General features: G+C 46.6%; 3 protein-coding genes across 7 annotated transcripts in view; 2 read left to right on the top strand and 1 right to left on the bottom strand.

The window, feature by feature from the left end:
• Positions 1 to 1,792: 1,792 nt before the first annotated feature.
• On the top strand, positions 1,793 to 12,553 carry LOC125321306 (phospholipase A2-like). Its single transcript, XM_048293964.1, has 4 exons — positions 1,793 to 2,345; positions 5,467 to 5,632; positions 9,127 to 9,233; positions 12,314 to 12,553. Exons 1-4 carry the CDS (start codon positions 2,303 to 2,305, stop codon positions 12,475 to 12,477), a joined length of 480 nt encoding a protein of 159 aa, XP_048149921.1. The 5' UTR covers positions 1,793 to 2,302; the 3' UTR covers positions 12,478 to 12,553.
• A 1,886-nt stretch (positions 12,554 to 14,439) lies between these two features.
• LOC125321518 lies at positions 14,440 to 21,663 on the bottom strand. Its single transcript, XM_048294500.1, has 4 exons — positions 21,454 to 21,663; positions 17,318 to 17,761; positions 15,616 to 15,757; positions 14,440 to 14,554 (listed from the first exon to the last, which is right to left on the bottom strand). Exons 1-4 carry the CDS (start codon positions 21,545 to 21,547, stop codon positions 14,545 to 14,547), a joined length of 690 nt encoding a protein of 229 aa, XP_048150457.1. The 5' UTR covers positions 21,548 to 21,663; the 3' UTR covers positions 14,440 to 14,544.
• Positions 21,664 to 24,323: 2,660 nt separating this feature from the next.
• GRAMD1C (GRAM domain containing 1C) overlaps positions 24,324 to 27,762 on the top strand; it is a 55,155-nt gene continuing 51,716 nt past the window's right edge. For 3 of the 5 annotated variants that reach the window (XM_048294866.1, XM_048294863.1, XM_048294862.1), the window contains exons 1-2: positions 24,324 to 24,430; positions 25,781 to 25,909. In XM_048294866.1, coding sequence (XP_048150823.1) covers positions 24,356 to 24,430; positions 25,781 to 25,909 — 204 coding nt within the window. In that variant the 5' untranslated portion in view covers positions 24,324 to 24,355. Of the gene's footprint in view, positions 24,530 to 25,131; positions 25,271 to 25,780; positions 25,910 to 27,762 lie in introns of those variants that run through there. The other 2 variants (XM_048294861.1, XM_048294864.1) reach the window with 2 other exon arrangements.

Below are 27,762 nucleotides of genomic sequence, written 5' to 3'. Positions count from 1 at the left end.
CATTTGCCAGCAACAGCTCACACACACAGAACCCTGAGCACAAACACAGGCTGGGTGGAGAGTGGATTGAGAGGAGCCCTGAGGAGAAGGACCTGGGGCCATTGGTGGACAAGAAGCTCAAGGTGATCTGGCAATGTGCACTCACAGCCCCCAATGCCAACTGCATCCTGGGCTGCATCCAAAGCAGCGTGGCCAGCAGGTTGAGGGAGGTGATTCTTCCCCCCTGCTCCACTCTGGTGAGACCCCATATGAGGTACTGCATCCAGCTCAGGGGCCCCGGCATAAGAATGGGGATATGAACCTGCTGGAGCCAGTCCAAGGGAGGGCCTTGAAGATGATCTGAGGGCAGGAGCGCCCCTCCAATGGAGACAGGATGCTGGGGCTGTTCATCATGGAGGAAAAAAGGCTCCAGTGAGACCTTATAGCAGCCTTCCAGTACCTAAAGGGGGCTACAAGAGAACTAGAAAGGGACTTTTTACAAGCACTTGTAGTGACAGAACAAAGGGGAATGGCTTTTAAATGAAAAAGGGTAGGTTTTGGATTAGATATCAGGAAGAAATCCTTTACTGTGAGGGTGCTGAGACACTGGGACAGGTTTGCCCAGAGATGATGTGGATGCCCCATCCATGGAAGCATTCAAGGTGAGAGTGGATGGCACTTGAAGCAACCTGTTTGAGTGGAAGGTGTCCCTGCCCATGGCAGGGGTTTTGAACGAGATGATTTTTAAGGTCCCTCCCAACCCAAACCATTCTATGATTCTGTATGATTTGGCATTATGACTTGAGTAAATTAATAATTACTGAAGGGGGTTTCCAAGGGCAGAAGTGTAAGCTTCTCCCAAGCCCCTCCGAGGTAGTGCAGAAGCCAGGGCAGGGTGCCCGAGTTGTCCTCCTCCCTCTCCTGCTGCCAGCACATGGCCCATCATGGGGGTGGTGGTGGGCAGGAAATTTCAGGCTGGTAATTGTAATGAGATTTACTCAGTCCTGCTGTCTCGTTTGCCCTGTATCACAGGCACCCAGGATATACTGTATCTTGAAAACCTGCTTGACAAAGAGTGGTGGCAGCTGCACTGGGGCAGGTCTCAGCAGAAGGGAGCTCCATAAATGACTTGCTGATGACCTTTGATTTGACTACCAATATGTAGCAAGCAAATATTTAAACCCGTGCCCTTAAGAAAGGAAGCACAGCTTTAGCATGGGGAGCTCAGGCAAGGTGTGCTGCTATGATAGTCCTGGGCTGTGCCCAGGAAGGGGCAAGCAGCCTTCTTACCCTCCTCTTCCCCTCCAGCAGAGCACCCTGCCCATCATGCCCTGTCCAGGGAAGGGGCAGATGCTCAGACCCCAAGTCAGGTGGCTGCTGTACCAAGGAAGGCAGGAGTTTTAAAGCTGTTTCAGGCCCAAAGACAAAATAAGTGTGGCCATTCCTCTTGCCCACATTGCCTGTGACCCCATACAAGCAGAGGCTGTGTGAGGGGGAGGTCACCTCTGGATCTGGCTGCCTGCTGTGAACTAGAGCCCCAGGGGGCTGGACCCAATGCTGGTCTTCTGCCGTGGCTGGCACCCACATACTGACGAGTCTTCAAGAAATCCACTGGTGTTGGTCAGGTGGAGCAACAGACCAAGAGGGTATTTATCCCTCAGAGTGGTGCTGAATTAGCTCTTTTGGTCAGTTTATAATTAGGTACTTGCACTTAACAGTATTCTTTCTGTTGGATGTTTATAGTTTTGTCTTTTCTTTTTTAAACATGAAAATAATCGGTCTTAAAATAAAATAATTTTTAAAAAATACCTTGGGAAGTGATCTATAAAAGGAGAAAATCCTTGCCGAGGGCATGCCACAGCAGCGAGCCCAAGCCACAGAAAGCCCGGTTGAAGGCTTCGCTTTGCCGCAGCTTCTCAGAGGTTAACCAGGGTCTGTAAGCAAACAGCTTAAAGAAGGAGCCCGGCTTAGTGCCTGGGTCTTGGGCTGTCCCAGAGACTACCAGCCTAATGCCCTTCCAGCAGCCCCTCCCTCCCAAAGGCGATGCTGGGCAAACAGAGCCAGCCCTCGCCCTCTCCTCACGCAGCAAGGAGCGGGGACGGCCCGGACCCGCACTGGGGCTCAGGGGCATCGCAGGAGAGGGTGTTTCACTTCAGACGGGCGCAGAGCCATAACAGGCATTTGTGTATATAAAGCCCGGAGCAGCAGCCCGGGAGGATTGTTCAGCACAGCCACACCTCGGCTCACTCGGCAGCACGGCGAGGCGCTGCCGGAGTGCCGGCAGGCGAACCCCGAAGTACGCGAGAGTGGGAGCGATCTGCACATGGGCCCCCGCCTGCTGCTCACACTGATGCTGCTTCAGGCAGGTGAGTACCACCCCTCGCTCCCTCTGCCCTGCCATGCCTCCCCCTGTGCAGGGACAGCCTCTCCCCTTGCCATCGGCTTTGCGTGATTCACGGCAGGACCTCCGTGTGATTTGGCCAAGTGAGGAAAAAAAGTGTCACTAGACAATCCTCAACCTTACAGTGAGGGACTGCCTAAGTGAGCTGCCTGCCTGCCTCACTTCCCAGCCCCAGCTATGGCTTGCATAAACTGTATAAACACAGGTCTTTTTATTTTTTAATAGTTTTCTGCTACAGAGTTGTTAGTGTCTGTTTTCATAGAAATACCTTCTTTTTATACCAGTGGCCATGGAGTGAGCAGTTTCCAACTCATCTGAATTTAAAATAATTTTTAAAAATTCTGTTTATAAAAGCCATAAATGATGGCTAACATAAAGCCCCTACACACAGAGGCAGCAAAACACTAAACTGGCATATCTGAGGTTATACCTGCAGTAGACTTTTGAAAGAAAAAACAACCTCCTGCCTTCATTTACAGCAAAGGCTGCCAGTTTAAGCAGGAAGTAGTGCTAAGTTGTCAGATTCGCCTCTGCTCACCTCTCTGCAGGTATGTTCTTCTCTAAGGTGCTCCATTAGTAGTTTAACTAATGATTGGACGTGCTGCTAACGGGATATTTGGCTAGAAGCAGGCTGCTGTGGAGACTCAGACTTTTTCAAGGCTTTCTGGCTGTGTTGGCTTGGCTGCCTAGTGTAGAGAAAGCAATTTCAGTTTTTGGTCAAGTTATTAGCTGTGCACCTGAATATTAAAATGTACTTGCTGGGGCTGACCTCTCAGCTGCAGCAATGTGCTGCTGGCTCAAAACCCAGACAGCTTTCAAAGAACAGGAACATCAGAGGCTGCCTGGATGCCTCTTGCAGAACACGCAGCCCTAAGCCCACTAATTGAGTCTTTTGGACTCCATTTCCTTTGGGGCTTTCTCCCACTCACTTTCATGAGCAGTTCTGCACTGTAATTACAGTTCCCTGATCCTCAGAGATATCCCCAAAAGAAGAATGGCCTTTCTTCTTCTGGGTGAGGTACAGTTACCTTATACCAACCTTAGCCATTTTCAGCCCATGGCCAACAGACCAAGCCCAGCAGTCCTGGCTTAAGAGGCCAGCAAAAGACAGCTGAAAAAAAAAAATCAAGCTGCTTGTCAGAAGGCCGGAATGCCTACAAAGAAGTTTTTGTCTCCATTGGAACATTTTCAGGGTCTGCAAACTGCAAGAGGTTGAAAAAGCATGATTTATACCCCCAAATCCAAAGCAGCTCACTACTTGTGATTTCCCCTGAGAGCTGAGCCCCCTTCTAACTCTGGAGCCTTGCTGTTTAGACAAGGAAAATAAGTGGTGTCTTTAGTTCTCAATAAAACCCATCTAATGTGTTTTTAGCATGAAAGCTGAACACTTAAGTAGTGTTCAGGTGAGAAGCCGCTTGCTTTTTCAGGAATGTGCATTGAATCCCCGAGGAATGCCCCAGGAAGCAGACAGAGGCTGTGTTGGAACAGCCCGAGGTGTCAATCCCTGGGGTGAAAATGGTGGCACCTGTTCCTGCTGGGGGGTCAGGCTGGGAGAGGGAGCAAAGCCCTGCCTTGTCCTTCATGGGGAGAGCCCCTCCTTGTCTTCACTGGCACTTGGATTGGGCTCGGAGGGTGAGCTAGCCCAGGAGATGCGGGAAGAGGCCCAAGCAAGGGGATTAGAGGCTAGGTTTTAAAAGGAAAGCAACTGTTTTAATAATAGTATTGAGTCCTTGGGTGGTTTAGGGGATTAATTAGCCCGTGTTTGCACAACACTTTGAAGAGGTCAAGCATGCTGCAATAGCCAGGGGCAGGTGGCAAAGCGACCTCAATGGCGCATTCCCAGCTCCCAGGCATCACCTCCCTCTCCATCCAAGCATGCCCGAAGTGTGTTTTTGGAGTGGCTGTGCATGGGTGGGATGAGCAGATGGGTTAGGCTGTCAGGCTGAGGATTTTCATCCTACCAATAGAGCAGTGCAAAGTGCATTTGGTCCTTCACAGTAAATCCAGGCATGAAATGCTCCTATTTGTCACTATAGCATGATAAGCAGCAACGTTTGCAACTGAGCATCACAGTGGGTTGAGTATTAGGGACAGGCTACTCTTGGTGTTCGTAACACTGCAGGACTGAGTCTGTGGTTTCTAAAAAAGTTGCAAATTAACATGCACAATCATGAGACTGTTTGAAAGACTTGTAATTCACAAATCTCCAGAGTGGCTTGGGTGGCCATCCATACTCTCCAGCTGACACAGAGCTCCTTTCTTCTTTTTTCTTTAAATTAATGCAGCCCACCTGTTATGACTTAGGTGGAACATAATAACGGAAACAGATGCAAGTGTTGCCAGCACTTCCAGAGTCTCAAGAGAAAGAGGATACATCCATCTTGGCTGAGGGAGGCACTTTGTCCTTGACAAAGTATGTACTCTTCAGGCTCAGGGACTCATAGCTGTCTCTCTGTGCAGATTAAGAGCACTGTCAGTACTTTCTGCCACCTGGACAATGGTTAAAGGATCCTGAATAGTGGGGGAAACTTTGATAATGAAAGAAATCTTGAGCAACATAGAAACCTCACTTCTTTCCACAGAGCCCAGGTTAGGTCTGGTTGCCTGGTTGTAGTCTGCTGCTTCATGTCCCAGTTGGGACCATAGCATAGCTGGAAAACTTTCCCAGGTTTGGGAGCTCTGGGGTGCAGGGAAGCCCAGCTGGCCCTGCATGGTGCTGGCACAGACCTTGCAGAGCTTTACAGCTTGGGCTCTGTGATGTGCAGGACCAGGCACACTGCTCCTGGGTGCAATACAGCTGCAATCACACACCAGTGCACCAGAACTAGTAAGTTCTGCTTGAACTGAGCTCCCATGGAAGAAAGAGCCTGCTCGGGTATTTTTGCATCCACCTTTTGATTATCCCAGGCCTCAGACAAAGCTCCCTGCGGAGTACCCTTTGCCAGCTGAATGTCACGACTAGTTAGATTGTCAGGGCTGCACCCAACCAACCAGTCAAAATCAAAACCATCTCCCTTTAAGGACTGTAGGAAAATCAGCAGCAGGCATGTTTAATCCTTGTGTGTAACCGTGTTCTGTCTTTGCAGTTTGGAAAGGTGCTCTGGGAAAATCCCATTCACTGCACACTCGAGGAATCGTGGAACTGGCTGGAGCTATATCGTGTGGCACAGGACGCTCTCCCTTGGCATATATTGGCTATGGGTGCTACTGTGGACTGGGAGGACGAGGTTGGCCTAAAGATAAAACAGATTGGTAAGAAAAATCTCAAGTACGTGTCCAGAAGCAGCACGGATCTCCCTACCCTTCTTTGTTTGTGCTACTGTGAGTCCACTGACTCATTTGCTGCTTTGTGGACAGGGAACTTAGTACATATGAACATACTGGGGATTTGTGAGTGATGACCCATGCATCTCTTGGGATGTGAATGAGGGCTTAACCTCCTTCTGGATGACACCAAAGCTCTTAGGACCTTGTACTATGTGGGGTAGAGGGCAAAGGAGAAACCAGGATGTAATTTCTTGAAATAACTGAATGTTTTTTTCATAGAGATCAAACCCTGCCTAACAAAAGGAGAGTAATCCAAGGTATTTGGAGGGTTATTTCACCCAGGTCCTTAAAATGGAAGTGATGGGAATATCACTGTTTATTTTCTTGAAGAAATCCATATTAATGCAAGGAGTAATCAAACCTGTTGCCTTAACTGCCTGTTAGTTCACATTGAATCAAGGTAGAATAAGAGAGGAGAACATGTTATTTCCCCTTTTCTTAGTTAGTGGGGCAGATGTTGAGCTTGTTATTCCCAAGGAGTGTTGGAGGTGTTGCAATGAAAGGCTTCTTTCCTGTACTGTGCAATGAGCATCCGAGTAAAGCTGAGCATGGTGAACTCTTGTCTGCTCTGAGCCTGTTATTTGCAATCTCACCAGGTTTGGAATATCAGAGTCAGAGCACACAAGTCTATCTTTACCTACAGTCAACAGGCCAGGTGCTACTAGTAAGCAAGCCCTGCTTTTAGGAGGGGTGAAGGCAGTCTGCAGCTCACTGGGAAGGAAACTGAGCTTTCCAGAATACCTTGCTGCTGGAGACAGTGCACATTGCTACAAAACCAAATTTTGCTGAGTTAGCATGACAGCAAAAGCAGGGGAAAAGGAAGAAAAGGCATCAAGGTTAAAGGCCTCTGTGGGCATGAGAGAGAAGTTGTCCCTTAAAACTAATGGAGCTGTCTTCATTAATGCAGTGAGATGTTTCACTACCAAAGCCCTCTCATCATGTCCCTTTATTTGTCTGTGAAACATTTCATCTATGAAACAGTCAATATGGGGCTCACAAATGATGAGTAACTGCAGTAATACCTCTTGACCTGCTTATCACAGCAGTGTGTGTGAGGTGTTTAATTATTTTTTAACAATTTAAACAATTTAACAAATCTCATAACAAAGCCTTTAAAGTAAAACACGACTTCACTAATTTGGAGTATGGCTTTTATTGAAGGGCCAGCAGAGTGAACTAAAAGCTGTTTTCCATAGAGGCTGAGTGACGTCCAAATGTAGGTGACCCTGGGAGATGCAAGTAGTCAGCACTCCTGAAAAAGAGAGAGTAAAATATGGCCAGGTGTTCATTAGGCAGTGTTTCTGCTGTTGTTTAAATTCCCTGGCGTATGGATTTTATCCTAAAGGAAGAAAATGAGATTTTTCAAGTGGAAATGCCTCAAAATATCAGGTAGTTTGTAAAAGGGAAGCTTGATCCTCTAAGTACATTCATTATTATTCCTTACCTGCAATGTTTGGCTGCTGTAGAAAAACTTGAAAGATTTATTTAGGTTCTTAACTAGGAAGAATCAGCAATGCCACACTAGATTTGGCACTAAAAATTTCCATTTTCTGTTTGCTAGAGAAATTGGTATCTAAGAACTACTGCAATGAGTAGTGTAGCTGAGTACCCCACACCTGTCAAAGTGACCACATTATTTTCCATATTTGCCATTCTAAAAAAGAAATAGAGTGGCAAAACTACTGGCTGTGAGTGACAAACACTGTTTGAAATTAGTCACCCCCTTGTCACTTCTGGGTTTGTTACCGAGACCCTTACAAAAGGAGTAATTTTCTTGTGTGTAATTCAGTCAATCTGTCTAGACAGGGCTAGAGTGCTTCTAAGCACCTCTCTTTTATGTGCAAAAGGAAAAAATGCCATTGAGTGGGTAAGCCTTTTATAAGGTTTATTCCACATACTGACTTTGATGTGGTGTTGTCAGTAATTACCTTTTCCCTTTTGTTCCACTCTCACAGTTCCATCACTTCAAGACATCATGGCATTTCTTCCACATAGAGGCAATAGATTTGTTCCTCCTTCTCCTTTTTGTTCCCCTGGATTGCTGCAGCACCTGTGTTGTAAAGTAGGACCTGAGGGTGCTCAGCATTTCCCTGAAAACACCATGAAAGGCAGGGATGCATATATGACTCATCTAAGTCATGGAATCATTAAGGTTGGAAAAGATCTCTAAGATCATTGCGTCCAACTGTTAAATCCCGGCAAACTCATCGGGAAGAGTAAGATTTCCCCTCTGTCGCAAAGTTAAAGCAAAAGGAAAATATGCACAGCAATGAGGGTGCTGTTGATGTGACACACACAACATGACAAATTCTTACCTTAGTGGCATTTGCTCAACAGCAGGGGTCTGGCCAGCTGATCCCTGCGGACCAGCCGGAGCTGTCTGTAGCCATTAGGGCTGTCTCGAGCAGGTTGTTTACTAGCCAGGTGACACAGTCGTGTTTGTTTGCCATAGCTGATGGCCAGTGCTCTGCCATGGTGTTGGTTGACTCTGTTTGTGTTGGTGTAACCGAGTGTTAGCGGGTTATTAAAAGCTTAGCACCACTCTGACCCAGGTGCAGCAAAGGGCATTTCCAGACAGGAGGAGACCATCTGAAGGTGGCAAAGGACAACAATAGGATTCCTTAGTCTTTGTTCCTTGGCGGTTCTTTCAGATGTTTGTAAAATAGGAGCCAAAAGTCTTCTCAGTTTGTGCTGCTGTAAGCTATCTGTCACCTTGCTGCAGCTGTGGGTATCATCAGGAGGAACTGCTGTAAGGGGAGCAGAATTGTGCCCCAGATCCTGTGGTCCTACAGTTTATGTTATGTCACTCTATGTTAGATCTCTGCAGCATGAAAATGTGAACTATGGTGCAGATGTGCATAGAGGGAAGATAGGTGAATGCCTTAGATGCAGATATTTTTAAGGTTCATAAGTTAACTGATACAAATTTCACCATTGAGATGGATTAATTTGTAGCCAGCTCTCAGAACCTGGATGGGCCAAGGAGCATGTGGCCAGTCCAGGTGAACTGAAGAGATGAAGCTTCTTGATGATACTGAGGAAGGCAAGAAACATCCCAATTCCAAATTTTGGGATGAGTCTAAGCCTAAGCCAGTGAGCCACAAAAGCACAACTTACAGGAACACTTCAACTCCCTTTCAGCCAGATCACCGTGTCTTGACCACACATGCTTTCATGAGGCCAAAAGCTCAGAGGAAGAGGTACAGTGGTCATGGGAGAAAATATGACATTAACGAGCTCCTGAGACACGTGAGCCTTCCCAAAGATGCCAGGATACTTGGTTCATCAACAGATGATTTACTGACAGGCCGGGGTGAACTCTGCTGTCATGAGCTCTGTGTGAGCAAAGCACCCCTGGAGTCTGTGCCAACAGTGGAATGCAGGAAGACACCCAAACTCTATCCTTTCATGTCTCCCAGGTGCTGCCACAGGCACGACTGCTGCTACGACACGGCAGAGAAGGAGGGCTGCAACCCCAAGGTGCAGCGCTACCAGTGGGCATGCGAGCACAACACCGTGCGGTGCGGTAAGTAAAGGCTGTCTCCTGTCGGGGGGGGGGGTGGTTTCCCTGCCTCCTCTGCTGGCACCAGGCTGACCAAAGAGCTCTGGGGCCCCCAGAGGCAGGTCTGTGTTTGTCAAGCTGGTTTCAAAGCTGCTTTAGGCAATGTCCGTTCTCTTCCAAGCTCTCTGCCCATTCCTTGCCAGGAGTCCCCAGCTGGAGCTGGGAGGAAAGCTGGAGCCCCAGCACAACCCATTCCAGATAACCTGAGATCTCCCCAGGCTGAAGAGTGGGAGTGGAGGCCATGGAGCCCACAAGCCATCTTAGTTTGGCAGGGATGCAGATGCGTCCCTGGAGACTTTCTGCTTGCTGGCGTTAAGCATGCCTGCTCCTCGCTGGCCTCTTCCCACAGCTGCAGGTCTTCAAGGGTGCTCTTCCCATTGCAATTCTGGCCCTACCTCCAGCAGGACTGTCCACTTTTTTACTATCCTTAAGCACTGCTAGAAAAGAGGCAGCCTACTTAGCATGGCTGCAAGACAGGTTAAATAGGATGCCAGCCTGCTCCTCTGCCCCATGTGGGGCTCCAGCCTGAAGTCCTGGGGTTCCAGCAGGGATTTTGAACAGTGCAGAATCAAATGCTCTCGAGTGCTACAGGCAGACAGCGAGTGTGGGCTGTGCTCAGCTCTACAGCTGGTACCCAGTCAAGAAGGTTTGAATTGCAGTCACAGCCCATCAGTGTCTCGCAGAGTTTGTTTTGACATACACCAGATGACTTGAGTTTTAGAACTTGTCACTTGTATTTCTAAGTCTCCAAAAAGCTCCTGGTGGTAAAATCCATTGTAAAACAAAGTTTGAAAAGAAATTGTGAGAGTAAAACGTATCCCCATAATCCTCAAAGCTACTTGCTCGAACATTAGAAGACTATTTCTGCCTTATCAGAAGACCATATTCTACTGGTGCAATCCTCAGCATCGCCAGCAGCTGAAGATCTGCCAGCAGATAGGGGATGGGACACAGCACATCTGCAGCTGGTCTTTTCCAAGTTCCAGAACAACCTATTAAATACAAAGTGCTGGCAAAGGAATGTGTCACTTTAATGTACAACTGCCCTCCCTCCTGCCTACCCATATTTCCATAGCTGATTGATATTTTTGCTAGTCATTTTATGGGAAAAAGCCCAGTTTCTCTTTGCTGTGAAGGAACAATCCAAGCTGCAGATATGTGATGTACCACTGAGTCCATGGCGCATGTGCCATAGGAGTGCAGGGGGCTGCAGTTGCTCTGACTTGGCCAACAAGCATGAGTTAAATGAATTCCATTAATTCCTTAACTGATGTCCAGGCAAGACCTGATGCATCCATCAACTGTTCTGCACAAGCCCTTGTCAGGCTTCACTTCCCCCGACATCCCCGGTGAGGAGGAACAATAGAAATGTGCTCTGAAGGCAAATCTCCAACCCCAGGCTACAGCACAGCAGGTCTTACTGGGATGTGAAGGTATAATGTCTGATCCCATTCAAACAAAAGGGATGAAGAGTTAAATTTCCAGGCATGCTTGCTGGGCCCAGAGAAATGATGTCCAGAAGTGTTAGAAGCAGAGCTGTTTGCGCTGTCATTTCAGTGCAACAGGAATTAGATGCCTGCTGCCTGACATTGTATCATAAATGCAGGCATTTTCAAGTAAAAGAAATAGAAACTCATTTTACGTGGGATTTCTTCTCTCTTTGCTACCATTAGGTAGTTTTGTTTGTGGAATGAAATAACTGGCAGAGACATATTCTTCAGTCCAGATATGCGACTGCCTGTAGGCAAATTTCATTCAATAGATATCTGGAATATAGAAAAGGCTGTAAGTTGTGGGGTCTGGTCAAAAAAATCACTCTGCTCTAACAGAAATGTTGCAAAGCCAGACTTTTGCACTCACATTAGATGAACAGTGGCTGGCACAGCATGGGAAGAGCTCAAGGAACAGAGGGGCAAGGAGAATATCAGGCAAGACTGGTAGCTAAGAAAAAAGTGGCCTTAGGTCCTCATTGATGGGACCCTTGAAACACTTTTACCAGTAAATATGTGATTATTCAGACCAGCTTAGCAAACATGGGCTTTTCTTATTTTTCAGATACAGGGTTTATCCATCAGAGTCCAGTGAAATCTGAAAAAGTTCCTATACTTGTTGCAGTCGGTTTTGGAGTAAAGCCCATGTGCACTGGCTCATCAAGTTATACATTAAACTTTGCCTAGTGCAGGGTTTTGGGGCTGTTAGATAACCCATGGCAGCAGCCTCAAATAAACAAGGCACTGTGCTTTTAAATAATACTAACCCAACAGCTGCATTTAAGTCACCTATAGGTGGGATGAGAGGTTCACTAACCCAAACTCAGTCATTTGCAATGTGGCCTTCTAAGCTAGTGGCTTTGATGTTCTTTATGGTCATGGAGTCATACAGTTGCATTCTGTATAGTTCCATGTACGACTTTGATCACTTTGTGAGCTGCTGGCTCATAAAAATCAGGTACCTGGCCCTGCTGCAGAGCTTCTTGGCTCCTCTGCTGTGATCAGAGACACGTAACAGCAACTGATACAGCAAGAGTGAAGGACGCCTGGTGGGCACCCTGATGCCCTCAGGTTTCTGAATATCCCTCTGGGAGGCTCCTCCTTTCAAAGCTGGTTTTTTTTTTTGCCTTTTGAAATCAGTCTGTTTTGCAGAGGGAGGAGTTAGAAAGGAAATTCACTGACTGAGGAACGGTGGAATATCTTTACCTCAGGCTAAGATAAAATAATTTTCCTTTTTTAGCTTTGGCTGCTGAATTAAACCCTCATAGTTCACACAGTTCTAGAAGGGAGTGCTCCATGCTGGGCAGATTTTTATAAGCATTGCCAATTTACATTTAGCTGCTACTTTCTGATGCTCTTGGTCACAATTAAGGTCAGATCTGTTGAGAGAAAGAGGGCAGAGAGGGTCAGATCCACTCACAGCACAACATGTTGGTCCTGCTGCCACAGCCTCTGATCCCTAAGAGTTGCTTTTTTAGGGAATTATGCCTTCTAAAACTGTTTCTTGCCTTTGATACAGAATCTCTCATCCTTGGCTCACATTTTCTTTTGCAGATAACCTGACAGACCGGTGTGAAAAAATGGTGTGCCTGTGTGATCAAGAAGCAGCCAAGTGCTGGGGAGCAGCCCCATACAATCCACACTTCATCCTCTGGCCAGACTTTTTATGTGGACAGACTCATCCCACCTGCCATGTCAGATATGGGGGGCCAGAATAATATTTTTAGGACCTTTCTTCTAACAATTTGAACCTGAAGGTGCTGGAATAAAATTTTCCCTCGTTTTCCAGCTCTAGCAATGGTGTGAGAGAATTTCTGTTAGGCCAGGGTTTATGGGAAGGAGAGACAGACCAGGAAGGCACAGTGGTCTGGGAGGGAGGGATTTACCCTCTGTGTGAGACAGCACTTGGAATGTACCGAGCTCTGTCTTTGGGTGGACAACAAGCAAGTCAAGAGCTTATGGGTTAGGATTAAAGGGCAGACTAGTAAGGGTGACACTGATGTGGGTGTCTGCTACAGGCCACCCAAGCAGGAGAAAGTGGACAAGGCCTTCTACAGGCAGCTTGAAGCAGCCTCACAGTCACAGGCCCTGGGTCTGGCGGGGGACTTTAACTACCCTGACACCCGCTGGAGAAGCAAGGTGACAAAAGTGATATGGGGACTGGAGTATCTCTCTTATGAGGAAAGACTGAGGGAGCTGGGCCTGTTCAGTCTGGAGAAGAGATGGCTGAGAGGGAACCTCATCAGTGTCTACGAATAACTGAAGGGAGGGTGTCAGGAGGATGGATCCAGGCTCTGCTCAGTGGTACCAAGCAATGGAACAAGAGGCAATGGGGCACAAACTGATGCACAGGAAGTTCCACCTGAACATAAGGAAGAACTTCTTTACTGTGCAGGTGACCGTGCACTGGAACAGGTTGCCCAGAGAGGCTATGGTGTTTCCCTCACTGGAGATATTCCAGACCCACCTGGACCCAGTCCTGTGGCATGTGCTCTGGAAAGACCCTGCTTGGTCAGGGAGATTGGACCAGATGACCTATTGTGGCCCCTTCCAACCTTACCCAGCCTGTGATTCTGTGACAGGGTAACAAATATGCTGAAGCAAGGGCAAGATCCTGCTCTGATCATGGCCTTTGCAGAGGGTTTGTTCTGTGGTGCAGTGGGAACACATTTCCTGTCACCAAATGGCGCCTTTTTTTTTTGGGCAGGGGTCATAGAATCATAGGGTAGTTTGGGTTGGAAGGAGCCTTTGAAGATCACTTAGCTCCAATCCCCATGCAATGAGCAGGGACACCTTTAACCAGACCAGGTTGCTCAGAGCCCAGTTGTCTTATCCCTCATGCTCCTGCCTCACAGCACTGGGGACACTTCTGAGCTGTGTTCAAGGGTAAGCAGAGTTACACTGAGCTATTGCAGTTGCAAGGTCAGCAAGGGTTTCTCACTTCTGCTTACCAGCAGGCACACCCACACTTTGCAAAAGAATATACACTCCTCACTGCTGCACAGGCTTCAGAGCTGATACGCTGCTCTCTGATACATATGGAAGATGATCTCCTATATAGGCATGGTCACTGACTGCCTGGGAATCAAATATTGTCATGTAAGGAAACGGTGGCTGTGGAGAACATCAGTCATGTCAAGCAAATCTTTCATCTCTGCTTTTTTTTAGAGGGTATTAGAGGCTTATATTCAAACAACACATTTCCTTCTGGCAAGAGAAACCAAAATCCCATTCTTTTAGCCAGGAGTAGCTATGTACAAGTGGGCCTTCTTTGCCTCTTTGTTACAAGTGTTTAGGCTGGAGCAAGCCAAAAGGACAAGAGCTGCTTTCAGAACCAATGCTTTTGATTTCCTCAGGTAGGTGCTAGCACTACATGGGCACTGGGAGCACCTGGGTAGGCTGGGCTCCTTCTGTCTCTGCTGAAGCTCAGCTTACAAACTTCGAGCCACACCTTTAAATAAGAACTAATGGCATGGAAAGACCCAGGGTACCTCATCAGAGTCTAAATTCGGAGATATGTGGCCAGACTAAGTGGAGTTTTGGCAGGTGATAATACAAATTTCTTCACAAAAGGCTGCTTTGCTCCTTGCTGCAGGAGGATGGTGAATATGCCACTGTGGCTGTTAAAGCTGCAGGAAAAAGAAGCTTGCTAACAAAAATTAAAAAGCCGAGTCAACATGTAGAGGCAAAGGCTTTTATTCCATCTAGAACTCCACTTATGGGGCATCAGAAGTTGTTCCACCTGCAGGCTTCGCATATCCCAGCAACTCCTCTAATGCTGCACCTCAAGCTATGCTGAGCAAGAAGGAAAGGAGAGAGAATGAGTGAGCAACACAGAGTCAGGACAACACAATAAACTCCTCCGAGGCTTTCTGGCAAAAAACGAAGTTGTAAACTCTTAATGTACACTGTTTGCAGAGGGATGATGCTCTGTGGGCAGCATCAGCCTATGGAAGGGAGTACGCTTCCCAGCAAAGGCTGGAAGATCCTCCCCGGTGAGAGAGGCAGAGCTCCCGGCGTGTCCCTGTCCCCGCCACGCTGTCCATCAGGTGGCGGCAGCGCTCCAGTGAATGGCAAGAGCAGCTCTTCCTTCAGCCCTTCAGGGAGGGGATTTTTTTCATCACGCCGAGCAAGATATTTGGGCGCCAGGAGAAGAGGTGCAAATCACAAGTCTCCTCACTGAACGCAAAAAGTCAGCTGAGCTCGGTTTGAAACGCATACCACATCTTGGATTGCTCAAAATGGGAACTAAACTTGTTTCAAAATGCAGTGTCAGTCTCCTCAAATTAGACCAGTTGACAGAACAGGAAAAAAAGCAGGCAAGCTTTTGGGTACATCAGCCTCTTATTGAGGCATTTCTTTGGCTCATGTGTGGTGAAAATGTCTGGTTTTCCCAACGTTATCAGCTGCTCTAATAGAAGAGAGATCTTTAAATACAGCTTTAAAAACCACACCTCACACACCTAAGCCATTAATAGGCTTTTTGTACACAAGCATTGCAAGAATACAGATGTAAGCATGAAGCTGGCAGGAGGAAGAACCATCCTTCAGCATAAATGTTAAAGAACTGAATCAGTCCTTGGTCTTTGTTAAAAGAAGCTGCAACATCTCACTGAAAAACTCTTGGCTGAAAAGTGGCAATTGAAGAAGATCCTATTATTTTCTTTATAGGTAACTCATTAGGCCCATTGGTGAAGCTCTACCCAATATAAACAAAAAACTATTTGAAAAAGTGATGGAACATAGAGCCAGCTCTGTTAGAGTTTCATTCACACTGCTTATCTCCTGAACCAGATCCCATGTCTGACCAGAGGTAAGTAAATGTCTAACTCCTCTTTCAGTTAGAACACTGGTACCTTTGGCAAGACTCTTGTCCCATGCAGAGGATGCACTTCCTCAGCTGCGGGGTTAAAACAATGATCAGAACCGCTATGCCTCCAATACCAGCTGCCACAACCGCAATGATTGTTCCAATGGATTCTTCTATTCCAAACAAGCCTGGGGGAGAAAGGAAGGTAGAGAGAGTAACATAAGGTATTTTCCAGACAAGTGCATGCAATGCAGCCAGCATGTTTTCTGCAGTTGCTGCAGGGGAACCTGCTTACTGTGATTATGCTGATGTCTTGTCTGACATGAAATCCCTACTAGAGTGTCTTGCACTACAGAGCTACTGATTCTTTTCATTCCTATGTAGGAATTCCTAAGCAGCATTCCTAGGCTGCTCTCTGGGGCTTTAGAGACAGGACAGCCTCATCACCCCAGCAATCTCCCTCATCAGCTAGGCACTATGGGATAGCAAAAGAAGCTGCTGCTTGAATTAATGGGACTCAGGCCTGTATGCTTTATTTTTGAAAAGAAAAAAATTACTCTGACAACTTTGAGAAAGCCATCGGTCTCCCTGTCTGCTTCCAAAGGAGACAGCACCAGAGAGCAGACAGAGCTCTGCTGAAGTCCTTTCCTTGACTGGCTGCTCTTGGGACTGTTGCATGGCAGAGATGGCATAGTGCTGAAATTATACATTTCATCATCTCAGGAACACAGAAAGGCAATTATGCTAGCCAGAGTGCAGACATTTCAAGAGTAACCTGTGCTACTGAGACTATGAGATCAAGCCAACAGGAGACCTTATTAGACACACAACCAAGCCCTTGCAGAGGGGCACAGTTTTCTTGCCTTAGTGTTATAGTTTAAACTGGGTAGTTTTATAAAAATTAGTAACTCAGGCTCAAAAGGCCAAAGGTTTAGTGAACCTTGGTGAGATAGAAGATTTGGTAATGAATAAGAGGGAAATGGCACTTGTGTAATTTACTCTTGACACAGAAGGAGGTATTTTTTCTTAATTAGATAATAAGAAAATAACCCTTCTGATGTGCTGACTTTTTGGGACTGGAATCTGTTGAGCCTACAAAAAGGGAAGGTTTGACATTTCCAGCTGATACAGGCATAGCAAGTTACTACTTTACTTAACACCCCTAGTGTGTATCTGTGGGGCTAAGAAAACATAGCATGGCCCTTTTAATGCTACTTTCATTTTGATGTGAATGAAGTTCATCAGAAATTATATAACGATGATATTATATATGATCCTCATGATTATTGTGGGATTACTTACGTCATTCGGAGTTAAGGAATGACTATGCAAGCTAGTGGGTTGGAGAGAAATAACATCAAAAAAAAGAGGTCTAGAGCTATTCCTTGAGATGGTACCTTGTCACCTGTCACAGGGCTTCTGCCAGAGCTGTGAGTACAAGGGGAACTTGTTTGATTGTTTCATTCTTTACAATGAGTTTATTTTTATGGATAATGTTATTCCTTCTTTTTTTGTTGTTGTAAATGCTCCTTCTTATAATAATACCTGTGATTGTTTATAGAGACAAGCTAATGAATTTTAGCTGGCCTTACAAAAATAATGAGAAGTGCTATAGAGCAATTACACTGCATGACACCAGGCCCTTAATGCCAGAGGCTAAACAGGCCAACTTCCCTGTTTCTGCAAATGTGCAGACCAGCTTTGGAGGAAAAACAAGGAGGAAAAAAGTAAATAATTCCAAGTATTACCCAGAGCCCTCCTGATCCTGAGCTTTGTGCCGTCTCCTGTCACCACCTTCCCATCCGGAAGTGTAACCTCACAGAAATAAATACCATGGTCACTGGTTGTCACATTGAGGATAATCAAGGAAACATCCCCTTGGGACAAGTCTCCACTCATGAAGACCCTGGAGTTATTTGGCAACATGGTCACATTCTTTTCTAGCAGGTCCATCTGGCCCTTTTCATCTTCTTTGTACCACTTCACCATCAGGTCAGTCAGGGAGGGACGCTGCGGACTGTTAAGATGACAGTTCAAGACCACAGTTTCACCCTCTTTGGCTTTCTCCTTGGCTGGCGTTTGAGTCACCAAAAGGTTCCACGGCTCAGGTGTCAACAACAAAGGCTGTGCTGTTACATGAGTTACAGCTGCTGCGTTCTCCCTGTTTGCATCTCTGCCAGTAACTCGTACATCTGTACCAGGGAAGAGAGAGAAGAGGACGGCTGAGGGTGACAGCATGATAAATATGATAAATGTCCCTGCTGCTCCTGACCTCTAACCGGCACAAGGAATGGGTCCTGGAATTAGGACTTGAGGGCAGTCACTGTTATGATGATAGGGATTTTCTTCCTAGGTCCTGCTTAGATTATGTTCTTAGGCCTTTTCCTGAATATCAGCTCCTTTCTACTGCCATCCTAGAGGACGAACAATGCCACTGTCTAATGGCTTTGGGTGAAATTTTGAATCCAGTCAGCCACATTTCCACCTGCAACACTAATCTCTTTCTTCCCACCCCAAAAAGTCTCAGGGCCTGATGTCCCTGCTTCAACTGCTTCTGAGGCAAGGCTAAAAATGCACGTACAGTTATACACCAGCAGTTCTATTCTGGCAAGCGCACTGAATAAGTGCGTAGCTGATGCGACTGCCTGCATCCCAAAACATAATGTGATTCTTAGAATTTCTGACATGCACTTTCATTACAGGACAGGAAATCCTGAAATTATGGGAAGAATCTCCAATACCAGAGACCGAATCCCCAGCAGATCCTATCAGCAGTCTGGGGGACTGAACATCAGCCTTGTGCACGTACTGAGGCTGAGGGTGACAGCTATGCTCTGTGAAGGGACCGTTTCCTGCTAACTTTTGTTAGAAAAACATGAACATGTCTGTATTAGATATTTCAACCTGCCTTCTCATACTCAGGTGCTAATCACAGTATCATATGCTTGAGCTAAGAGTAGCGGGAGTGGATCTCATTTCTGGAAACAAGCCTGGGCACAGAAAATGAGAGGAATAGTTGCTGTCTCAAAAAGAGGGAAAAACAAGCCTAAAAATAAGCTTTTGCCAAGAAGGAGTTCAGACCAATTTTTGGAAAAGCTTCTTCCGTTGTTTTATTTTCTTCAAGTGAAACAGTCTCCCTTGGAGTTAGTTCGTGTCCTGTCAAGGACTGCAGACCACTCCAGAGTGAAGGTCGTGATTTCCCATTGTCTTGAGTCTTTCATTGCCATGCACAGAGAGTGAAACGCTATTGTGTGGGTCTGGTAAAGCATCACAATGACAATAGATGCTCTCTGCTCAGGGACAAATGTCTCGAGGCAATGGAAAACCAACCCTCTTTATGATCAGTTTGAGACTTACTTGAATGGCTCCTCCAGGCATGCTTGTACACAAAATTCACAGTTGTATTCATAGTTATTACTATTTATGCCTCTTATGGGAGTAGAGGATTTTTGTCAGACAGCAGGGCCCTGTTGTTCTGGGCACCTCAAAAAGGCTGGGGTATAGAGCTTACAGTTTAAATATGAGGCAAGAGATAACTCTCAGATGCAAAAATACAGGAACTGTAAACTGGCCACGAAACTAGGCAACAACAGAGCATGTGAAAAACCTTATGAGCTGTTTGGTGCTCTGTGCTTTTACCTCCAAGTGAAAATTTTGGCCTTAGAACTGAAACACCAATCCATGGGAATTGGATGACTGAGAATTAGGTACCCAAATACAGTTTTGAATCCAGTTCCCTAAAATTAGTAGTTCATATTAAAGGCACCAGATGAGATAATATCCTTCCATTCATATGTAATCTTACCAATGAGCCCACTGGAGTTACCTGGGGAAATCTGAGGTCCAGATCTTCCCTGTCCAGTTAGATCCATGTATCGAGGCAGCAGTCATAAAAGTTGAAGTATCTTGACAAGATACTTTGACAAAATACAAAGTATAATCGAAATAACAGACAAAGCTTGACATATTACAGTTTTTGTGCATCAAATATTCTGAAGTGATATATTTAGTTATTTATTACAGTGAATTTGAGCAGTTTTATAATAACGCTCTTTTAAAATCTCAGTTTATCAACCATTTTCTCCACGAGATAACTGCTGCTTTAGTTAGCGTGTGCTACTGATACCTTGTTTTCAAGGAATGACCACAAAATTTCTTCTCTTCTGCAAGTATTCCAGCCTTGACATATGCACCCCTGTGACACAACTGTAATTTTTATTTCTTTTAGTGATGCAAAAGGTATAATTTTTGCACAGACACTTAATGACATAGAGAATGTAACTGAGTAGAAACAATGTGCTTTGACGCCGCTTTTGTTCATCATGAGTTTTATACACTTCTCCTATCATGAAATAACTGGCCTTGTCATCTGTTTTATTCCACATCTTTGGTTCAATACAAATCATGTAATTTAATTAGGAAAATCAAAACAGGAGAGGAGTAAGCTGTCTTGTTTCACCCCAGCTTTCTTTGAGGGTTTCACTGAGAAGGTCACAGCACTACCTCTATTTTTCTCCCTTTGTTTTCTTTCTTTTTCTTTTTTAAGGCTGCAAAACTGGAACATATTAGTTCACTGGTATTCAATTACACAATGCCCTTATCGTTTTGGCATCTGGGAGCATACCATGCCAAATGCTTTGCTGACTCTGCTTCAAAGCTCTTTTTAAGTCAATTGCTTCATTAGCAGAGTGATGTGTAGGTCCCTTGTTATGCGGGTTGTGGGGCTCAAGCCTCATGGAGAGGAATGTAAGGCTTTGTGGTGAAAGCACTTGAGCTAGACAAGGGTACAGAGAAATACAGCATGGATGATCCTGTCTAGACCTGGAAAAACGATTAGATGATCTAATAGGTCATTGTCATATGAAGTCGTTAGTTCACGTCCAATTTTCAGCCACGGGGGAGAAAGCTCTCCGGGACTCCCTGTAATGCGGGAATGTGCTCCACATTTGGCAGTACTAACAGGGCACCTACGAAGCCCTCAGCTTTCCCTTTACGTAATCTGCAGGTTGATACTTTCCCATGTAAGGCCATATCAGACCTGTAAGTGAGAAATACACAAGGCAGGCTAGAGGAGGTGGGGTGACAAAAGGAAAGAATAAAGTAATAGCTGCACTCTCTTCCTGTCCTGGAGCCTCACTGAAGTCTTTGGTGCCTGGAGTAAATCCGAGCAGCCCTGCAAGCTTCTTCTGCCAGCCGCCAACAGCATGGGGGAACCAAAATGGTGTGTGGAGCTCAGTGCAGAATTCTACCTTTCCAGTTCAACCTCCTCTCCTTCATTCACACTCAGTAGCTGGAGGAGGGGTTGAGAACAAATAGGGCCCAATTTCCAAGCCACAAAAAATCCTCTCCTGCTGAAATTACTGTCTTTCAGATGGTTTTGTTGGCTTTAGAGCTCAGCTTCGCACTCATACCATGCTGGTGCCATGAGGGTGCTTTACAAGCTGTATCCAGCTCCCAGACATCTATGATTAAGTGATCAATTGCTGCACATTGCTACTCTTAATTTATATGACTTTTGCCCTGGGCTAAGGTTGGCTTTCACAAAGGGATATGAATAACTACCTTGTGACAATAACTGGTTGCTAATATATCAGAGAAATAAAATAGAAATGAAACTTCTAGCAATGATGATACACATCTGGGAAAAGGCAGGCAAATACACTCTTTCTGAACATTTATATTAGATAAACACGAACATATCTAACAAGAAAAGTATGTTTTAATGCAATGCACAACACTAAATACAATTTCCCTGCACCCTGAGGAAGCCCTCAGTGGAAAGCTACATTACAGAAAAAAAAGAAAAAAAGAAGAGAACCTCTCAAGCTAAGCTCCAAGAACAACCTACATTTCTTCTAATTAAGGAAGGTGGTTTAGTACTCACCCACCACCAAGAAGAAGATGAATGAAGACACTGCAGATCTATAGAATTTCCCAATGTGCTGGCTCATGGTTGCTGAAGTACATGGCCTCACCATCTCTCCCTTTGGTAGTACGGGTAAAAATATGTGTGTATTATAGCAACAGGACCTCACATTCTGCCCAGTGAATGTCACACTTCCTAAAGTTACCACAGCTTCGAGCTCGCAGTGCTCTGCCTGCTCCCTGGATGAGAGCCACGTTTGAAGTGACAACAGTGACTTCCCCTGGGGCTGTTCTGATCTCTCTCTGAGAACATGCCAAAAATGCTCTGAGAGCAGAGGGAAGATAATACATTGTTTTTCACTTTAGGCTTGTATAAACCATAACTTTGGGCCAAGTACAGAATATCCAGATACTCCAAAGGAGACCTCTCTTCTGCTGAACCCCTCCCGAGTGATGGTGAGAAAACAAAGAGCATTGGCTTAATTTTCTGAACAGGCAGACTCTAATGTACCACAGTATCACCCTAATGCACCACAAAAGGAACTCAGTATCTTTGTGGCTATATGCACATGGTGTTTATAGATGACCTGTATTCCCCAAGGTGTTTTTTTCAGTGCAGAGCAAACCCTTTTTCATCAAAAGTCGACTACTTAAACTCTATTTATATTTAAGTACAGCTTGTCTATATGACTCGGGTGGAGGGGAAAACTGCTGGAGAGGGTGGCCTATGTGCAACACCAGCAGGTGTGCTCTGAGTTAGCCTGTGTTTATACAAGGCCCACACAGAGCATGACTTTGTGAGAGGAGCTACAGCAGCTCCAAGCCCCACATGTACCACCCAGCCCTGCCAGCCGTGCTACCCCTGTACCAAGCATGGGCTACTGTCACTATTTGGCTGACACCTCTTCCCTCAACTACAGGATTAGGGATTATGGCACACTTTATCTCAGGATCTTGCATCTCTTTAAAACTCTTCAGGTAATGGAATTGTGCTTGAGTATCCAGTAAAGACTCAATTCCATACCTCTTAGAGCACAATGCAGCTGAGAGAGGCATGACTATTTCTGCTTTTCTTTGCATTTGAAAGCAAAAAGGACCCACGCTTGATTTGCAAAACTTGGCTGACCAAATAATGTCAAGGTCCATTCTTGGAGTCACCAGTTGTCACTCTAGCTTTGGTGTGCTGATCCCAAAGCAGTGGAATCAGTGAAAGCAGGATAGGCTAGAGGGAGTACAGTTAAAGGAACCTGGGAGGCAAATTCTTCTCTGAAATGGCTTGGCAGAGCGGGAAGACCTGTGATTACCAGGCAGAAATCATATTAGGAAGGGAACTGAGACCAAGTGCAGAGCAACAGAGCACTTGAGAAGAAAGATGGAAGATGGTGAGGGTCTTCTGAAGGAAGTACTGCCAAAGTGTTAGTGAGCAAACCCAAAATATCCATGAAAGGAAAAAAATAGGAGTCCAAAACGATGAAGAGTTTGAGGAGGAAATAACCAGTAGAGTCAAAGGCATCTGGCAGATCAAGAGGATTTGGGACCGAGTTACCAGTTTTGAGTACTGATTTTGACTGTGTGTAGAGGAGTCAGCGTGCAAAGATGGATCTGAACCAAAGGCCATCCAAACATTACCTGATTTAAACCCAAGTACTTGGTGTGCTTCAAAAAAACCCTTCAAGTGTGTTGTGATGGACATACCACCACTGTTCCTGCAAATGCTACTTATGTTCATTTCATCCTGAACTAGCAATTCTCTTGTGAATCCTCCATTAAGTAGGTCATGCCTGAGCCAAAGTGCCAGGTCAGCCAGCTTTTAACCGAGGGAATACAAAGGGGGTTAGTGTTGTTGGCAGCCAGCAGTTGAACATGAAGCTTCTCCCACTTGGATAACCCAATATGATTCAGTTTTTGGACAAAAAGAAAAATAAACTGGTACCCTGAGTATTGTTGAAAAAAGCCCTCAAAATTCGAGTTTCAGGTGCAAATCAAGAAAGCAAGGCAAAAAATTAAACAAAATGCACATTCTTTTTTACACTTTATTGTAAATTTTGGAGACTTGCCGTTGCTTGCATTAAAGCTGTCCTGTCTGGGCCAACAGCTGGGAGGGGGTGTCACCCATGGGGACTTCGGGCACCTTTGCTATTGTAGCAGTGAGCAGGTATCACAAGGCCCTGCCATGTCCCTTCAGGGAGAGCCTCCACACACTTTCTAGGGAAGAGGTAGAGAGAAAGGGGACAACAGGAGGAAGCACTGTTGTCACAACAGGCTGCTTTACTCCTCCTTCCCTTGGCCATCCATCGCTTTTACCATCATCTACCAGCCTACTTCTTTGCACCTCACAGGGCTCCTCTTTTTGTGTGAGGTGACCTGAGGGCACAAATCTGCGAGCCATCATACCACTCGGCGCCGCTCACCAGCTTCAAAAACGAAACCCAGGGTTTCCTGCGATGACACTCCCTCTCACTGACTTCCTTTATGTCACCTCATCCTCTGCTCGGCCCGCAGCCAGCTTTCCCCCTCTCCCCCTAGGAGTCCCCCCGGAGCGGCCTCTCGGCGGTGTTTTGCGTCGAATCCCACGAATCCGGGATGTGGGAGCCGTTTTGCTGCCCGGGCGCTGTTTAACCGGCTGCGCTCACGGAGGGCCGCGGGCGCGGGACTCTCCCTCGGGCAGGAGGCAGCGAACGCCGCCCCCCCCGCAGCCGCGAGTTTTTTCCTACTACAGCCCTCAAACTTTCCACCGGCGCGCAGGCTTCCCAGTTAACCCTTGTGGAAGGCGCAGAGGGGCTGCCGCGGCCGGACGAGGGGGGAACCGGCGGCGCCGCAGCGCTCCCCGCCCCCCATGACGGCTCCCCCTCCTCAGCAGCAGCAGCGGCGCCGCTCGCCCCTGGCAGCCTCCTCCCGCCGCGGGCCGCCGGCCCCTTTAAATGGCGGCCGCGGCCCCGCCGTGCGCCCCGTGGAGGCAGCCGGCGGGTGCCGCGCCGTCCTCGCCCCCCTCCATGGTAAGCGCCGCGCTCTGCGCTCCCCGCCCGCCCCTCCGGCGGGCTCCGTGCCCCCGGCCGCCGCCCCGCCGTCCCCCGGGCCAGCGGCGGGCCGCGCAGGTAGGTGCGGGGGGCGGCAGCCCCGCTCCTTCCCTGGGGGGCCGCACGGGCGGGCCCCGGACGCGGCGGCGGCGCGGCTCCGCCGGCAGCGCTGGGAATCTCTGCCGTACCCACCCACCTCCCCGAAAGTTTGTGGGGCGAGGCAGGGCCAGAGGCAGGGTGGTCCCCGGGGCTCCCCGATGAGTGGGGGTGGCGAGCGCCCTGCGGGCTCCGTGCAGGGAGGGTCTGGGCTGCCGGGAGACCCAGCGCGGGGGCGGCTGCTGCACCCCGGCGTTATGGTGGGGCGGGAGCGGGCGAGCAGCAACTGGTGGGGATTGCAGCGAGTCCGGGTGTTTGAGTGGAAAAGCCCCCCGGGGGCAGCTCTGCTCTCGCGCCACGTAGCCTGGAGTGTCTGTGCCTTTGCCTCGCCCCGTGTCCCCTCCGCAGCGTGTCCCCAGCCCGGGCCGCAGCGCTGGGCGGGGATGCGCGCCCCGGGCCGCCGGGGGTGGCCCAACACCGGCTCGGTTCGGAGTTGGAGTGGAAACGCAGCGTTGCCTCGTCCCGGCGGATGCGGTAGTACAGGCGGGGTTACTGGTTAGGGCCCTGGGCTGGGTTTGTACCGTTTGCTGGGTGGAATGGCACAAGTGACTTTCAGTGGCTCGGTTACCCTTCATAAAGTACAACTGACCTCCAAAGCGAAGAATACTGATAACAAAGGAGACTACTACAGAATTAGAAAACAGTACTGCTTATATCTTTATAGTAAGTGATGTGAGTTAAATTATTTGCCTCTGAAGTGTTCGGCGTGTATTTATATACAACTTACAGTGTAACTAGCAGTAAGTATAAACATTTGATGTATCGATATTATAATATGTGTCAGTCCTCTGGTAAAAATGCTACACCTGTATGACCTTTCTCAGGTTCTGAAGGGTCTCACAGATTCCTGAGACATGCTGCAGGCTAGGCACTGATGTCTTGTGTTGATGTTATTTCAGTTCTAAGTATCTGCAGCTTCAGTGTAGTTGGGGGCTGCAGTGGAAATAAAATACTTTAATAAAAAATGTAAAAGAAATTTAAATATAGTATAGTCTAGGGGAAAAAAAACCCTCCAGTGAGAAAGCTGTCAGTGGGAAGTGTTTCCATACCACTCACCTTGGTGAAGCTACCATGTCAAGTTTCATTTAATATACAGCTGTTAAGTGGACTAACCATCTTATTTCACCTTTCTCCACCGTTGCTGAATTACATACCTTATTTCTTTGTTCACAGGAAGTTCATGAAGTGGATCATGGTCTTATTAACCAGCTACTTGCTAATTCAGAGGAGACTCTTAGTTCATGCACAGAGAAAATGCAGGGTCCTGCTCAGTATAGCTGGAGTGCTGACTGGAGCTTTTGGGTAATGTGTTTCATCTCTTTTCTAACTTGGTTTCAATTTGTAAATATAATACACGTCTATTTTAATTTACATATGTGTGTATATGTACAAGCTTTATATCCACAGTTCTCAAGTTGCTTTGTGGTCATGAATTAGTAAAGTGTTCTCCACCCATGTAGTGAGGCAGGTAATTTTATCATTACCGGCTTACTAAAGCGTAAAGTGAGACTGAGAGGGGGTGAAGTTGTTTATCTGATGTCATGGATCAAGTTAGTGACAGAACTTCTGCCTTCTGTGTCCAGTCCTGTCTCCCAGTCTCTGGCATGGTTCATTGACCCACCTAGTGTCTCTTATGTCTATAGAAAGACATTTTTGGAGCTCTGATGCTTTTTAAGCATAAGGGCTGAATTTTGATTCTCATTGGTGGTTCTGAATTGGATTCCTAGTGTCTGTTTTTGTCAAGTAAACACATTTGTTTTCAACAAGAGTAGATAAACTTCCTGTGTTTTCTGTAAAAATGGGATTTGTTAATAAGAAAGGCAGAAAAGGAGGAGTTTAATTTTGTTCCTTTCCAGGAAAATGCCTGACTGAAAGCAGAGTATGTAATAATAAATGCTGATTTCAGTACTTTTCTTTTGGTAGATTTTTTTTTACTGCCTTGAGAGAAGGTGAATATATGTATGTGGACTTGGAATATACGTTTTGTTGCTAGTTTGGTGAATGGATTGGTGAATCCCTTTTGTTTGATAGGAAGGAGACCACGTGTGCATGGAGCCACAGGCAGGGTGACAGCTGATCTTGTGAGAGACTTCGAGTGCCAGAGCTGTGAGGAGGGGAATCTGACTCAGGTTCTGTATCAGGTGTCCTCAGTACATCTGTGTGCTTAAACTCCTAGGAACATCATCTGGACTACTGTGTCCTTCTCCTGATGAGGTTGTCAGAGTGTTCACTATGCTTAGCAGGTGAAAGATTAAGTAACTAGCAAAGGCCATAAGGAATCCGTAGCAGAGCTGTGAGCAGAAGTGGGGGTGGATCAGATTTCCCAACTCCTTATTTATAAACCTAGCTTGTATGTTTTCATCCCTCCTGTTCACAAGTAGATGTCCTAATGGTCAGGACATCTGGTTTTGCATCTCAGGCCATATGATGAACACTCTCCAAATGCATATGTACTCTTAAACTGAGCATCAGTAGTCTGAAACTGATGGAAATGGGACAGGCCTAATAAAATCCCAGCAGGTTGTAGACTTGTGTTACTAGAGTGAGTACTTGTGGTGTTCAGTGTTTCCTTCACTATCCCTACAGAGACAAGGATGGTGCAGGGCTGTCCTGCCTGTGCCCAGCTGTGTCTCTGCACTCGAGTGGATAGGAAGTTGTGCTGTGCAGACATTGTAACTGCCAGCTATGCTCTTGTGAGGTGGCAAATTAGATTGTGCAAACTAATGCTTGATGGCTTGTGTACAACTACTACTGCAGCTGGTATTTTGTGTGAGGAATAAACCTGTCAGGTCTCGGTGTCAGGTTGTTGGACCTGCAGTTAACAACTCAGTGTTTCCTTGATAGGCTTGGCAATTGAAAATAAAGTTATTAAAGTATTCTATGTGGAGAATGTAGCTGTGCTTTTGGCTTTGCACTCTCTGGTTTGAGACGTGCTGAAGGCTTGAAGTTTCTTTGAACAGAGCTTTGAGCCTGCACAGTGCAGGATATTGTGTATCGTCCCAGTGCCACTCTGCTTCCTGTAGTAATGTGTGCCTGTAACTTCATGGGAGTGGGATTCTTCAGTGCAGTGGCAGGTGCTGTGTGAGGTGTTTTCCAGTATGATTAAATTATTATCTTCTGTCTAACTTATACTTCAAGACCTTAGTATTTGTTTG

Source organism: Corvus hawaiiensis, chromosome 2 (genome assembly GCF_020740725.1).
Source record: "Corvus hawaiiensis isolate bCorHaw1 chromosome 2, bCorHaw1.pri.cur, whole genome shotgun sequence".
Taxonomy (NCBI): Eukaryota; Metazoa; Chordata; class Aves; order Passeriformes; family Corvidae; genus Corvus; species Corvus hawaiiensis.
Note: the sequence above shows the minus strand (reverse complement) of the source record. Positions and strands in the feature narration are given on the sequence as shown.

Coding starts and splice junctions, on each gene's coding strand:
- LOC125321518 (XM_048294500.1), bottom strand. CDS start 21,547: ATGGTGAGGCCATGTACTTCAGCAACCATGAGCCAGCACATTGGGAAA. Junction 17,762..21,453: donor CATCTTCTTCTTGGTGGTGG/GTGAGTACTAAA, acceptor TCCCTGGTACAG/ATGTACGAGTTACTGGCAGA. Junction 15,758..17,317: donor CAGGATCAGGAGGGCTCTGG/GTAATACTTGGA, acceptor TTTCTCCCCCAG/GCTTGTTTGGAATAGAAGAA.
- LOC125321306 (XM_048293964.1), top strand. CDS start 2,303: ATGGGCCCCCGCCTGCTGCTCACACTGATGCTGCTTCAGGCAG. Junction 2,346..5,466: donor ACTGATGCTGCTTCAGGCAG/GTGAGTACCACC, acceptor CTGTCTTTGCAG/TTTGGAAAGGTGCTCTGGGA. Junction 5,633..9,126: donor CCTAAAGATAAAACAGATTG/GTAAGAAAAATC, acceptor CATGTCTCCCAG/GTGCTGCCACAGGCACGACT.